We start from the raw sequence: 13489 nt of genomic DNA, 5'->3' as shown, positions 1-13489 counted from the left end.
ATCCTGACCCACATCTGATCTAAGGTATTTTTTTATTTTTTTTAAATGTTTTAGATATATGTAGCATGCATGAATCTCTGAAATAATCACATATACAATACCATTCAAAAGTTTGGGGTCAGTAAACTTTTAATGTTTTTTGTTTTGTTTTTTAAAGCCTCTTATGCCTATCAAGTCTAGCCTGGGAAAACCCAGACAACTTCCGGCAAATTTAGATTTGCTCTGAAAGTAGTCTGGCAAAAGAGCTCATTCAAGGCCATTTCTAATCCGGCGAAATCGCGGCACCAATCAGAAACGTTGAGGCGGGCTTTACACAATGACGATCGCTCTGATTGGTTTTAGGTCTATCCAATTGCGTCCAGAGAGGCATTTGAGCGACGTCTGTTGGTGAAGCACAACTTTTATGCATTATTATTCAAATTGCAAACACATGAGGACAGTCTCCATGAAAGACCCACTGGCAGATGAACGTGTTACTACATTTCTCTCCGAAACGGTAGGAAATTAAATAAGATTTAATAGAGGATTTTAACTGTGACAAGATGATTGACAGGGCAGTTTACATGACGGGATGCACGCGACAGATCCGTCTGATAAAGATGACGAAGTAGTCTGTCCCAAAGCTTGCCTACTTTTTTGCTACACATTCAAAAGTAAAAACCTTTTCTTCACAAAAAGAGTTCATACTTTTATGGCGTAGTGTAACTTAGGCGAATTGGGACGCAGAATATGGCTTTACACGATGACGATCGCTCTGATTGGTTTTAGGTCTATCCAATTGCGCCCAGAGACATTTGAGCGACGTCCGTTGGTGACGCCCCTTTGGAAATGAGTTATTAATGAAGCTTTGCCAGAACATAACTCAGTTACTACTGAGAATGGTCTGGTTTTAACCAGGCTATATCAAGTCTGCATTTGTTTCTGCATTTAAAACAGTAATATTGTGCAATATTATTTCAATTTAAAATACCTGTTTTTTATTTTTATATATTTTGAAAAGTAATTTATTCCTGTGATAGCTGAATTTTCAGCATCATTACTCCAGTCTTCAGTGTCACATGATCCTTCAGAAATCATTCTAATATGCTGATTTGGCGCTCAAGAAACATTTCTTATCATCACTGTTAAAAACAGTTGTGCTGCTTAATTATTATTATTTATTTATTTATTTATTTTGAAAACCGTGATACAGCATTTATTTGAAATAAAAACCTTTTGTAATACTAAAAATGTAACTTTTATCATGTCCTTGCTAAATAGAAGTCTTAATTTATTTAAAAAAAACAAAACAAAACAAAAACAAAATCTTACTGACCCCCAAATTTTGAACAGTAATTAATTGAGTATTTAAAAAAATATTTAACATTTTCTATTAGGTGATTGAATCCATAGTTTTTCCAGTAACTGTCAAAAGTTAAAAAGATAAGAAGTAATACTCTGCATTTTCTCTGCACATGGAGGGTATTATTATTATTTTAGCAATTTTATCAATGTTAAATGAATAAAGAACCCCAGAATCCCTCCATTTTGAACACTACAATTAAGACTCATTTGTGAAATATGCTTGTGTAACCCCTCTGACCCGGGTCCTTCACACCCCGCTCCGTGCGGGTCTCGAACCCGGCATGAGAGTCAGGCGCTCTAACAAGGAGGCTAAAGACTGCAGCCTCTAGCGTCTGTCGCTAGAGCGCCTATTGAGATCAGAGGAGTGAGGTTTACTCGCACAGCAACTACTAGCTGGCCTCCGTTACACTTGTACTAATATTACAAAATAATACACAAAGCAAATTGTATAAAAAATACTAAATAAAAAATGCCTTTTTGCTCCAGTGTGCCCTATAGAGTTTTGAGATGTGAAGTTTTACTATACCTGTGAGCTCTTCTCCATCTCCATCATCATGCGTTCATGTTGCTCGGCGATGGACAGTGTGGCAGAGTGAACTCTCTGATAGATCATCTCACCTTCTCTGGTCTGGAACGTGAACAAACCCTCCCCTGTATCACACATCCTGTAAAAGCAAAACACACACACACACACACACACACACACACACACACACACACACACACACACACACACACACACACACACCCCTAAGCATTATTGCTTCTATTAGATTTCAGTACACTCACACACTTCTTGTAATAGGCTGAACAGTAGGAGTACACTTTAAAGGCAGCCTGTAAGGGAAAGCTTATGTTAAATGTGGAGCACCTTCATGAATCAGCGAATCAATATGCAGAGCAGCAGAATCAGGACTATTGGATTTAGGATGAAAACATCTTCTCAGACAAAAGCACACCCAACTAGAATCGAATGGCGTTCACACACACCTCCCGGACTCAAATGTGAACCAGGTTGAGTCTCTGCCGTATCTCCTCAGGGAGTTGAGCGGCCACATGACCAGCTTGACTCTGGCATTATGGACGTCCCAAAGGTAGATGTTTTCATGGGTGATCTGCATTGTGCACTCTCCATATATGTCCAGGTTTGGGGTAGGCATCAAGTAAACATTAAATCTCTCTGAAAAAAAAAAAAAAAAAAATGTAAAAGTCATAAGTACTGCAGTTTGGGGGTTTTGTTGAGATAACAAAAAATAAAAATAAAATAAACAATTAAAAACAATATATATATATATATATATATATATATATATATATATATATATATATATATATATATATATATATATATATACACATATATATATGTTTTAATTATTTTGCATTAACAACATGCAAATAATGTGACCAGACTGGGGGATTGTTGATTATAAATAAAAATAAAATAAATCATTACAACCATTAAAATATGCATTTTAGACAATTTAATTTGTAATAAAATTAAAATTAAATACATTTTAAAAAAATATATATATAAAAAAAATAAACAATTAAAACCATATAAAAAAGAACACTTTTGATCTTATAAAAAAATATTTTGCATTAACAACATGCAATTAAATTGACAAGACTGGGGGATTGTTGATTTGATAAAAAAAATATGTAGGCCTATAATAAATTACATAAATTAATAAATTAATTAACAAACAATTAAATCCATTAAAATATAAATTTTAGACTTAAAAAAATTAATTTGATCATATAAAAAGGGTTTATATACGTTTTAATAATTTTGCATTAACAGCATGCAAATAATGTGACAAGATTGGGGGTTTGTTGATAAAAAAAAAAGAAAACCATTTAAATAGAATACTTAATTTCCTCTTATAAAAAGGATTTATATACGCTTTAATTATTTTGCAATAACCATATGCAAATAATGTGACAAGATTATAATACATTATATGTATTATATAATATCATACATTTTATATTATATAATATATAATGTCATATATTTATCGAAATTGTGTTCACAGCTCATTTTACTTCCATTAGTATTACCAAGTAAAACAGGATATTTAATGCAAAAAAAAAAAACCTTTTTTTTCATTGGGAATTGATTAAATCACTAAAAGTGGGCGTTATATGCCAGAATGGAGCCATGAAGCTGAAGGGGTTGGGGTTGTCAAAATTTTTTTTTGACTATTTTTGCAGAAATGCTGTTTAATTTATTTAGCTACAAGCACAGATGAAGCTCATCCAACAAACCTAGGGATTTATATTAAGCAGGTCGACAAAACTAAGTGGTTTAAGTAAATGACTCATACAAGTTCATCATGATTTGTGTGGAAGAAAATTCATAACAGGGTAAACAGTTTCTTTAACAGATATGAAAAGGTTGCCGACTGCTGTTTGATTGACATTTCTTTTAATAATAATTACATTTGCTTAAAAAAGGGCAACCACTGTGGCGGTACAATCCATTCAGCTGTCATATTTACAGACATCTAAAACAGCTTGGGTAAATGCAGCTTTTATTTGACCAGCTGACAGATTCTGCTCTGCCTAAAGATGACAGAGAATTAAAGAGTACGGCTGGAGAGCGAGAGAATATCTCAACAGAGCCATCTAGCATGATTATTATTTTTCCAATGGACTATTTTCCCTTCTTGCAGATGCAGCTCTTGCAGTGCACAAAGGTCAACAGATTGTTGCCATAGAGCCGCAGCGGAGCCAACCGTGGCTGGAGTAACCACACCATCTCAATTAGCTTCAAAAAGACAAGGGTGCACTTCATAATCCAAATTAATAGTGCCTAATTATACCTAATGCTTCAAAATAAGCTATGTGTCTCTCCGGAGGAAGAGGCAATGTAATGCGGGGTCTATTTTAGGGATTGTGAAAATTAACTCTGATTTAATTATCGCAGCCCGCCGTTAGAGGGTCTAATTGAAGCGCAAAATGGCAAACTATCTGCTCGTTATTCCTCAGCTGTCGAATAGCGCAGAAACGATCATTTCGCTGACCTCCAGCTGATATAATCATATACACATTGCGCTCTCATTATGAAAACAAATCAATATTTGCCTGTCATTTGATTGAAAAAAAATCTGATGATCACGGCACGGTGTCTGACGCAGCGTAATGCTTCAATGCTTCAGCGCCACTAGGAGATGAACTGATATTGATTTTCGGAATTATGCTTAAAAAAACACTCACATAAACACAGACACAACTCTGACCATCTCAGACTGAGATGGTCTAATCTTAGAGGAGATGAAGTTGCTTTTACGCAGGAGAACATAAAAAGAAGATATTTTGAAGAATGTTGGTTACCAAACTGTTTTGGTTACCATTGACTTCCATTGAATGGAAAAAATAGACATTAGACAAATAGACAAAATATCTTCTTTTATGTTCTACAGAAGAAAGTCATACTGAGGGTAAGTAAATGACGACAGAAGTTTCATTCATTTTTATCCCATTAATCTCATCCCATTACTTATGCAATTGTAAATGCAGTGTAAATGCATTCATGCCAGCTCTGAACTGCAATAAATAGTCTTTAAATGTATCTAGATACCAATTCAGATGCAGCTTAAAAAAAAAGTTTACGTGTAATAAAATGTTCAATCAAATAAAATATTTCTTTCTAAAGCTACTTTTGTCTATTTCATGCATCTCATTTAACACATTAATGACTTTAAATTATCTTTTGGGGATAATTTCTCAGCCAAATGTGATGTGCGATTAATTATATTAATTAATCGGCATATAATGTAATTAGTTCAATAAAAATTGTAATTGTAATTTATTGTACGTATATACATATATTTATATATATTTTTATTTCATTTTATTTTATTTTATTTTATTTTATATATATATGTGTGTGTGTGTGTGTGTGTGTGTGTGTGTGTGTGTGTGTGTGTGTGTGTGTGTGTGTGTGTGTGTGTGTGTGTGTGTGTGTGTGTGTGTGTGTGTGTGTGTGTGTGTGTTCGAACGCATTTGATCACATGAGCATTTTTTCATCTTAATACCAGGTGTAAATAGGGCCTAAGAATTGCTGGCTGCTAAAAAACATGCAATGAAACATGCAATGTAATGTTCCTTAAAACATTGTTCATTTTGTACAGTGAACAGTTTTGTGTGTCACTTGATCTCCAATGTAAAATCTGGGAAAGCAAAACCAGTTTAGAACCACGGCTTTAAAATGTAACTTTAAATTTAAAACATTGCCATTCGTTCTAGAAGGAAACAAATTGAATTCACTAAAGATTCTCACTCGTTCTCTTAAGTGAATTGTTTTTTTTTTTTGTTTTTTTTTCAGAGGTGCTATACGCATTCATCCAGCTTTCTTCTGCGTCATAATCTCATCCATCTCTATGACAAGCTTCATTATGGGCCGATGCTCTGATGCACGGCGGTACCCATTAGTGCTTAGTAAAGATCCTTGGCCAGAGCAGATCATTTATAAACATGAGAACAGACCTGGAGGGACTGTGTTTAACAAACACATTTGGTCCTTGTAATAGAATCATTTAGGGAGGACAAGAGTAAAAATCACCCAAAAAAGCTGGGCTCTAATTGGATACTGACCGTTCTGTTCCCTCTGCACCCCTGCTGCTAACAAGTCCGGTTCTCCCAGGCTGATGTCATTAAGTCTGCTGCCCAGACACTCCAAACACAATAACTTCCACCACTCTTCAGCCTCCAGCTCTGTGGACACACACATCCATATCATCATGTTTATATGCAAACATACAGGAGCAGCAACTGAAGAGACAACAGCAAACAGGGAACGAGTAGAAGAAAAACGCATTTACACATTCAGCACTAATGCACAAAACAAGCAATTTGCGAAGCCTACATTGGTGATGAATGTTATTTTTCTAGTCATCATCGACCGGCTTAGCCTTTCTATGAATATTTATTGAATGTTTAATGTTACAAGAGATTTGTGTTTTAAAACTAAAATGGCCAGTAGACATGTCCAGACATACAGAAGTGACAGACAGACAGGCAAGTTTATAGGTTTGGACACAGTCTAAAAATACTCGCCAAGTGCCAAATGTGAGTAAAAACCGGCTGTCAAGTAAGAAAACAGAATCACTGAACATTTTTAGGAAGTGCAATGATGGAAGAAAGAAAGTAATTCATACAGGTTTGCAACAACATGAGGGAAAATGATGACAGGTTTTACTATTTATTACACTTACACTCATATATAAATGGATATTTTATATAGTTATGTTATATCGGTCAAAAGTTTGGAACAATACGATTTTTTTATGTTTTTGAAAGAAGTCTCATGCTCATCAAGGCTGCATTTCTTTGATCAAAAATACAGTAAAAACAGTAATTTTGTATAATATTATTACAGTTTAAATTAACTGTTTTATTTTAACATGTAATTTATTTCTTTGATGGCCAAGCCAATTGCTCTCAATAAAATGCTGATTTCGCACTCAATTATTATTAGTTATTTTTAAAATGGTTTCTTATCATCAATGTTGAACACAGTTTTTGCTGATTAATATTTTTTGCGATACCCATGATAAATGTTTTGGAATCTGAAATGGAAATAGAAATCTTTTGTAACATTATAAATGTTTTTAAGTTATTTTAAATTGTAATAATATTTTATAACATTACTGTTTTACTGTATTTTTATTTATTTTTTATTAAAAATGCAGTTTTGGTGAGCATAACTTCTTGGTGACTTCTTTCAAAAACACACAAAAATTGTAATTCTTCCAAACTGTTAACTGCTAGTGTATAAAGTGATATATTTATATAGTTATACACATAAATAATGCAGGAGCTTAATGCACAGTAAAAAAATATATTTATGGGTGGCACATTTTCTCAGTTTACACATTATTGGCAGGTGTTGCAATAGTTATTTTGGCCCCTGTGTGCACACAAAAGAAAAACACAAATAGCATTCTGTAGGAGTTGAGCATAAGCCACTTGCATATATTTATATGACTTCTTGTTTTTTTTCTTGGCAGTTAGTTTATGGAATTCTTGAAAAGCTCTCAGACTCTGAACAGAATCCTTCTAATGAGTAAACCTTGCAAACGGACATCCACTCAAAAGCACCTTTGCATTTAAGCACAATGACACAAAGGGAGAACTAATTATGACCACGGCAACTACAAAATGAGCTCCGTCCACACCACTTCTCCTTGTGACATGGGTTTGAAAGCTCAACATTATGAGATAAGATTTGTCTAATTATGCGGCAAGTAGTTCGTGACCTGGTCGAGTTTGCGTATTCAAGTATATTTAATCTGTAGTAATTGAAGCTTAAAATGAATACTGTATGTCTAATTCACATTTTGCTTGATTGAGTAATGTGAGCAGGCACCATTCAAAATATTCAATCAGAAAAAAAAAATTTGTTTCAGTGCCAAATGCATTATAGTACAATAAAGTCCTATCAAATAAGTTCAGATAAGTTGTGCACACAGATTCAAAAGCTGGAAATAAAACCACAACGCCTTGGATTATCTACATCTAAATGTATTCAATCACAAACAAATCATTGTCTACATTGTCTCCTTTTTTATACAAGCTTTTTGTTGGAGTTTTTGCATGGCCTCTCTCCTGAGACGGTGACCTTTAAGTGTGTCTAAATTCAAACACACTTTTGGGCCCACTGAGTGGATAATTGGATAAACAAATACTTCATCAGCATGGCAAACTCTCAAGTGCTCAGGCAGCTATGTGCACAAACACAAAGATGCCCGGTGGAATCACAGCACTTTACAGCACAACATCTTCACATGCTTAATGGTTCACTCAGAGCACAGGGATGAGAAGAACTACATGATGAATAGTCAGGAGAGAGAAAATGGGTCAGGATGGATGAAAATAGATTAATGTGGCAACATCAAATTGATAATGAAAATAATCATCGATGAATTTCATCCATCTGTAGGGTCTCTGGGCCCTGCTTTGAGAAGGTGAAGCCACTTTAAAGCACTGAAAAACGCATTTACATGGGACGGGAAATTTTAATTACATTTTGCTGGTGAGCATTTTCATTTACCAAAGTTAAAAGCAAGAAAGCAATATTCATTGTTAAACATCAAATGTAAGTTTTAAATTAAAATTTACATTTATGCATGTGACCAAACATCTTATAGAAGGTATACTTTTTTCTTTTTTTTCATGCATTCCCTGAAAACAAATTCAAGACCTTGGCATTGCTAATGTCATGCTCTACTGAATTGTTATATTAGAAATATTTACACAAATCAAAAGTTTGGGGTCAGTGAGATTTGTTAATGTTTTTGAAAGAAATCTAAAATGCTTACACAGGCTGCATTTATTTGCACAATAGTAATATTGTGAAATATTATTAAAATGGTTTTCTATTTTCAAAGCATCATTACTCCAGTCTTTAGGATTCTTGAAGTTCAAAAGAACAACATTTATTTTATATATAAATATTTTGTAACAATGTAAAATATACTTTACTGTCACTTTTGATCAATTTAATGCATTCATTAAAAAAAAATACAAAAATTTACAAAGATTTTTTTTAAATCATAATGACCCCAAAACCTTTGAACGGTTTATTATTATACTTATATATTTTTATATTTTAGGGCTCATTTGTTTATGGGTGCAAAATGTATACATTATAAAACAATTAAATTTCAAATTAGTTATAAATCACAGCCCTCATAGACAGAGAGAGAGAGAGAGAGAGAGAGAGAGAGAGAGAGAGAGAGAGAGAGAGAGAGAGAGAGAGAGAGAGAGAGAGAGAGAGAGAGAGAGAGAGAGAGAGAGAGAGAGAGAGAGAGAGAGAGAGAGAGAGAGAAGAAAAGGGTCAGATCAGCACAAGCATAACCTGACAGACTCAGAGGGAGGTGAGGAAGTGGAAGTGAAGGATCAAGGGAGGTCGGGTTCCTACATGTGGCGGACATGTGAGGGACACAAGCTCCATATGGCCGGAGTTAGTGGGAAAGGGGAAGTTCGATAGGGGGCAGCTCGTGGACATGTACCTGTGCCAAAATGAAAAGAGCCACAAGGAGAGTTTAGCACACTCACACACGCGCCTGAGGTCCACATTGACACAAAGGTGATTTACTCCCAAGGACAACAAGGTGATCTAATACAGCAGGACACATTACCAACAAACAAGCACAGAAAAGTCTTTGAAAGTGTCACAGATGCAACACTGAAGGACTGAAGTCTTCATTTCAACGGCCTCAAGGCAAACCCTTGGTGTACGCCCATATCTCGCACAGCTCTTCATTTATGCCCTATGCCCGCACTACCCGTTTCCCATTAATATTCTGGCTCTGAAGGGAGTGGAAGAGAGTCGAGGCAGAGCTGGGGGTGGGGAGGTTATTGTGGTAAATGGATTCAGGAGAACATTCCTCGCCTCCCCCTGGCAGTGCGGAAGACCCCAGAGGTGCTAATGATATCCCAGCGGGTCCACCGTGCTGCTCCCCCTGTGCACATCCACTTCACTGCCTCTCCTTCCCGTCTTCCCCTTCTCTCCTTCTCTCTCCTCTCCTATCCTACCTGGGAATTTTGCACGACAGGAAAATGTGAAGGCAAAGGACAAATTCAGTGCTAGATTAAGACAAGTTTTCTCTTCTTCTGATCTAATAATGTCTTTGTGACCACATTATTGTGGGTGGAATTCACTAAGAATTATTTGGACCTGCTGTTATTATGGTTTATCAGTACATACTCGCTAAAGAAATAAGTCGGGTACACTCAAAAAAAGGGTTTGTCTACACTGCACCATGGATTTATGCCTGGGTATGACGTTCTTTTCAATGATCTGATAAATAACCGCTGCCATGATCACAAGAACATTTATACAAATGTCTCTTTTTCAATGAAATGCCATTCAATAGTGCTGAGTTTTGCGAATTAGGCTTATTATAAATATATTTAAATAAAGCTATCTGATGTCAATGGCATAATTTAAATACTCATTATTCAGCATTTTATCTGTGCATTTAGTACTACGTTAAACTAGATGCAGGTTATCGGTTCAAAATATGATGTGGAAAAGCGGATAAAGCATATTCATCCATTTACATTTATTCATTCATACAGTGCATGTCTATTTCAAATGCCATAGGAGCAATACGTTATTTTTCAAAAATTGTATCGTTCAAGTTTTTTTTAATGTTTTGTCTCTTATGCTTGTCTTGTCTCTTTTCAGCATCATTACTCCAGTCTTCAGTGTCACATGATCCTTCAGAAATCATAATCTAATATTCTGATTTGCTGCTCGAGGAACATTTCTTATTATTATCAATGTAGAAAACAGTTGTCTGCTTAATTTTGAGGAAACTGTGATCAAAATAATAGCATTTATCTGAAATAGAAATAATTTGTAATATTGTCTTTCCTGTCACTTTTGATCAATTTAATGAGCCCTTACTGAATATAACCATTCATTTCTTTAAAAAACCTTTTTTCTAAAAAAAACTTTCTCTCAAACAAACAAATGTCTGGGGTTTAAATGAATTAAACCCCAGAGCTGAATATTAAAACTATTTTAAAATCATTTCGCAACCAAGTTAGTACCAACTCATCTTTGTATTCTTGATGTATTTTTTTCCCCCTGCGAGAACACTTTGATCAGTTTTGACATTGCCATCTTTCCACTACAATATTTTCAGCGTGAGAGGAGAGAAAACACATGGGAAAAGACACTTTCTGCTGCCAAGCTAATGGTGAGTAAAGCAGCTCATTCATATTTCAAATGCGTGTTTGTGTTTTAAGTCTTACTTTTGTTGTTTTGTTTTCTAACTGCTGATCTGTCTGTTGCCTTCGGCTATATTCATTCTCTTAGACACAAGCTAGACACAGTTTAAATAAAAAAAATCCCTGTATATCCCAATGGGCTCTTCTAACACTTACTAGCCTTAAAGTTTTGCAGCACCTTCTCCAGTTTCAAGGTATAAATGGAATAACTCAAAGAATAAACGATTATCCCTGATATGTGAAAATCAATACTTGCGCATCTTGAAATATAGAATATATGACGTCATTTTGGATACAATCCAGCACTACAACAAATACTTTTCTCATAGTTGGAGACAATGCTTACCTGACTCACAGGCAAATGTCTTTGACGTCTCATCACAGAAAATAATTGCCACTGCGTGTTTCTTGGTCTCTCGTGGCATTCGCGTAATGTTCTTAATGTTGTGGAGCTCAGTAATCTGCGGAAGAAAAAGACAAAACTCATTACCAAAATTAACAAACTCAGGAGGAGGAGGAAACGAAGAAAGGAGGATGACATTGAGGTAATGTAGTCACTGTTATCTGAAAATGAAATGATTTGAAATTACTGCTGTGCCTGGATTTATGAAGCAATGGAGATGAGAGTTAATGCTTGCCCTCTCTATTGTCACACTAATGACAAACACCAAAGAGCAGTTGGACATTGGAAATTTAAAATAAATCTTAATGTTCATAATATTTCTATACGTTCAAGTATGTTTTAGACAGGGTTACATCAACCTTGGTTCATTGTGAAAACGTACCGCTGTTTCTTGTACAATACTAGGTTGTGACCTCAAAAAAAATTTTACTTTAGTGCATGATTTGTACATTTATACATTTTGACATTGCACTTGTAATGCAGAGTGCTAGGATTGGAGTCCCTTGAAACAAGATTTACCATAAAAGAGCTCAATGACTTTTAGAAGCTGCAAAAATGGCATGGTTGCATCAGTAAATCGTTAACACTATTGTTCGGTTTACAGTAGTCTTTAGTGTAGGTGGTGTGTAGGGCTTGACATTAACTTTTTTTTGCTCGCCACACTGTGGCTAGTGGTTTTCCAAAGTTACTAGCCTCTCAGTATTTTCACTGGTCACAATTAGGACAATTATATATATATATTTAGTGCTGCACGATTAATCATATCGCAATCGCAATCGCAATGTCAAGTCTAAGCGATTATATGACGCAAAATGCTGCGATTTTATATTAAATAAACAAATTAGCATCCTTTGGCTAGTGTTACATGATCCCGCTCTTATTCATGCAAATGCTTTTAAACCATTTATGCGCGATAAGACAAAAAAGAACGCGCTGCCTGTGACAGAAAGACTTGCGCTAATATCGTGCGTGCGCACAAAACAGCATGCCAGAATACAGTTCTCTTTCGAGCTTGAACGAACAATAACACACACACAATTATGCCAAAATGTCTTTTTGTCGAGTATCTTCATAACATAAGAGTAGTCTTATGATGAACGTGAAGAGTTGTGACTCGTGAGAGAATGAGGCGCGTGTGAGATCCACGTCTCTGACAGCAGCGGCTGGTCTTAAAGGGACAGTACACAGTAGCCACTAATTATATCTGACGCTAAAGTTAATCAAAGAACAAAGGGAACAGAGAAAAACACTCACTGCTCTTGACTAAAGAACTTTTTTCTTTAGGCAGATGATCACTAATCTGTGTGTGCATTTATTTTTCTTGAGAACCAAGCAAGTTGACTCATGAAACCATTTGTTTATTATATCGCATATCGCAATCGCAATATTGACCTCAATTATCGCAATATGACATTTTGCCCAAATCGTGCAGCCTTATATATATTTTATATTATTTCATAATTTGGCAGCATGTATATTAGGCTACTGTCACTTTAAGTCCTGACGCACAGATATACACAAGCATTTTCTTTCTCAACATATGTTCACTTAAAACATAACTGACTATGTTTACGTGAATACTCGCCAAGATCGTTTTTGACATTATTTTGTCTCTATTTGACTGTTTAAGTGCAATAAGCAGTAAAAAAAGAACTCAATTTAGTACTTAGAAGCAACTTTATGTGTGAGCACAAATCTGCAGGAATGAGTAAAATTATATGCACTCCCACGCCGAAATTCAAGCCCTGTAACACCAACAATATTCATCCAGAGCAAATAAAACGAGTGAGTGAAGGGAGGCGGGTTTGTGTTTCAACTCGTTGACGGAGAGATGAAAGAGCGAGAAAGTGCAGCTGGTATCATGTATCTATTCTGCAGAAAATGAGTATTGGTAGCGATCCAGATATGTATCGATAAGTATCGAAAAATTTATATTTTTGACAACTCTACATTGCACTTAGTTTATTATTTCAGATGCCTTTTTAAAAGACT

The 13489-nt window shown here is 35.2% G+C and overlaps 1 protein-coding gene across 1 annotated transcript in view; it reads right to left on the bottom strand.

Annotated features, from left to right (window-relative positions):
• Positions 1 to 13489, bottom strand: part of dok6 (docking protein 6) — a 92962-nt gene that overhangs the window by 31685 nt on the left and 47788 nt on the right. The window contains exons 3-6 of the mRNA XM_081353192.1: positions 11441 to 11555; positions 5947 to 6066; positions 2335 to 2524; positions 1871 to 2009 (exon numbers count right to left, since the gene is read on the bottom strand). Coding sequence (XP_081209318.1) covers positions 1871 to 2009; positions 2335 to 2524; positions 5947 to 6066; positions 11441 to 11555 — 564 coding nt within the window. The remainder of the gene's footprint in view (positions 1 to 1870; positions 2010 to 2334; positions 2525 to 5946; positions 6067 to 11440; positions 11556 to 13489) is intronic.

This window comes from Scardinius erythrophthalmus, assembly GCF_964197995.2.
Source record: "Scardinius erythrophthalmus genome assembly, chromosome: 22".
NCBI lineage: Eukaryota > Metazoa > Chordata > Actinopteri > Cypriniformes > Leuciscidae > Scardinius > Scardinius erythrophthalmus.
The sequence above is the reverse complement of the archived record's forward strand: the minus strand, read 5'-3'. Positions and strand labels throughout refer to the sequence as shown.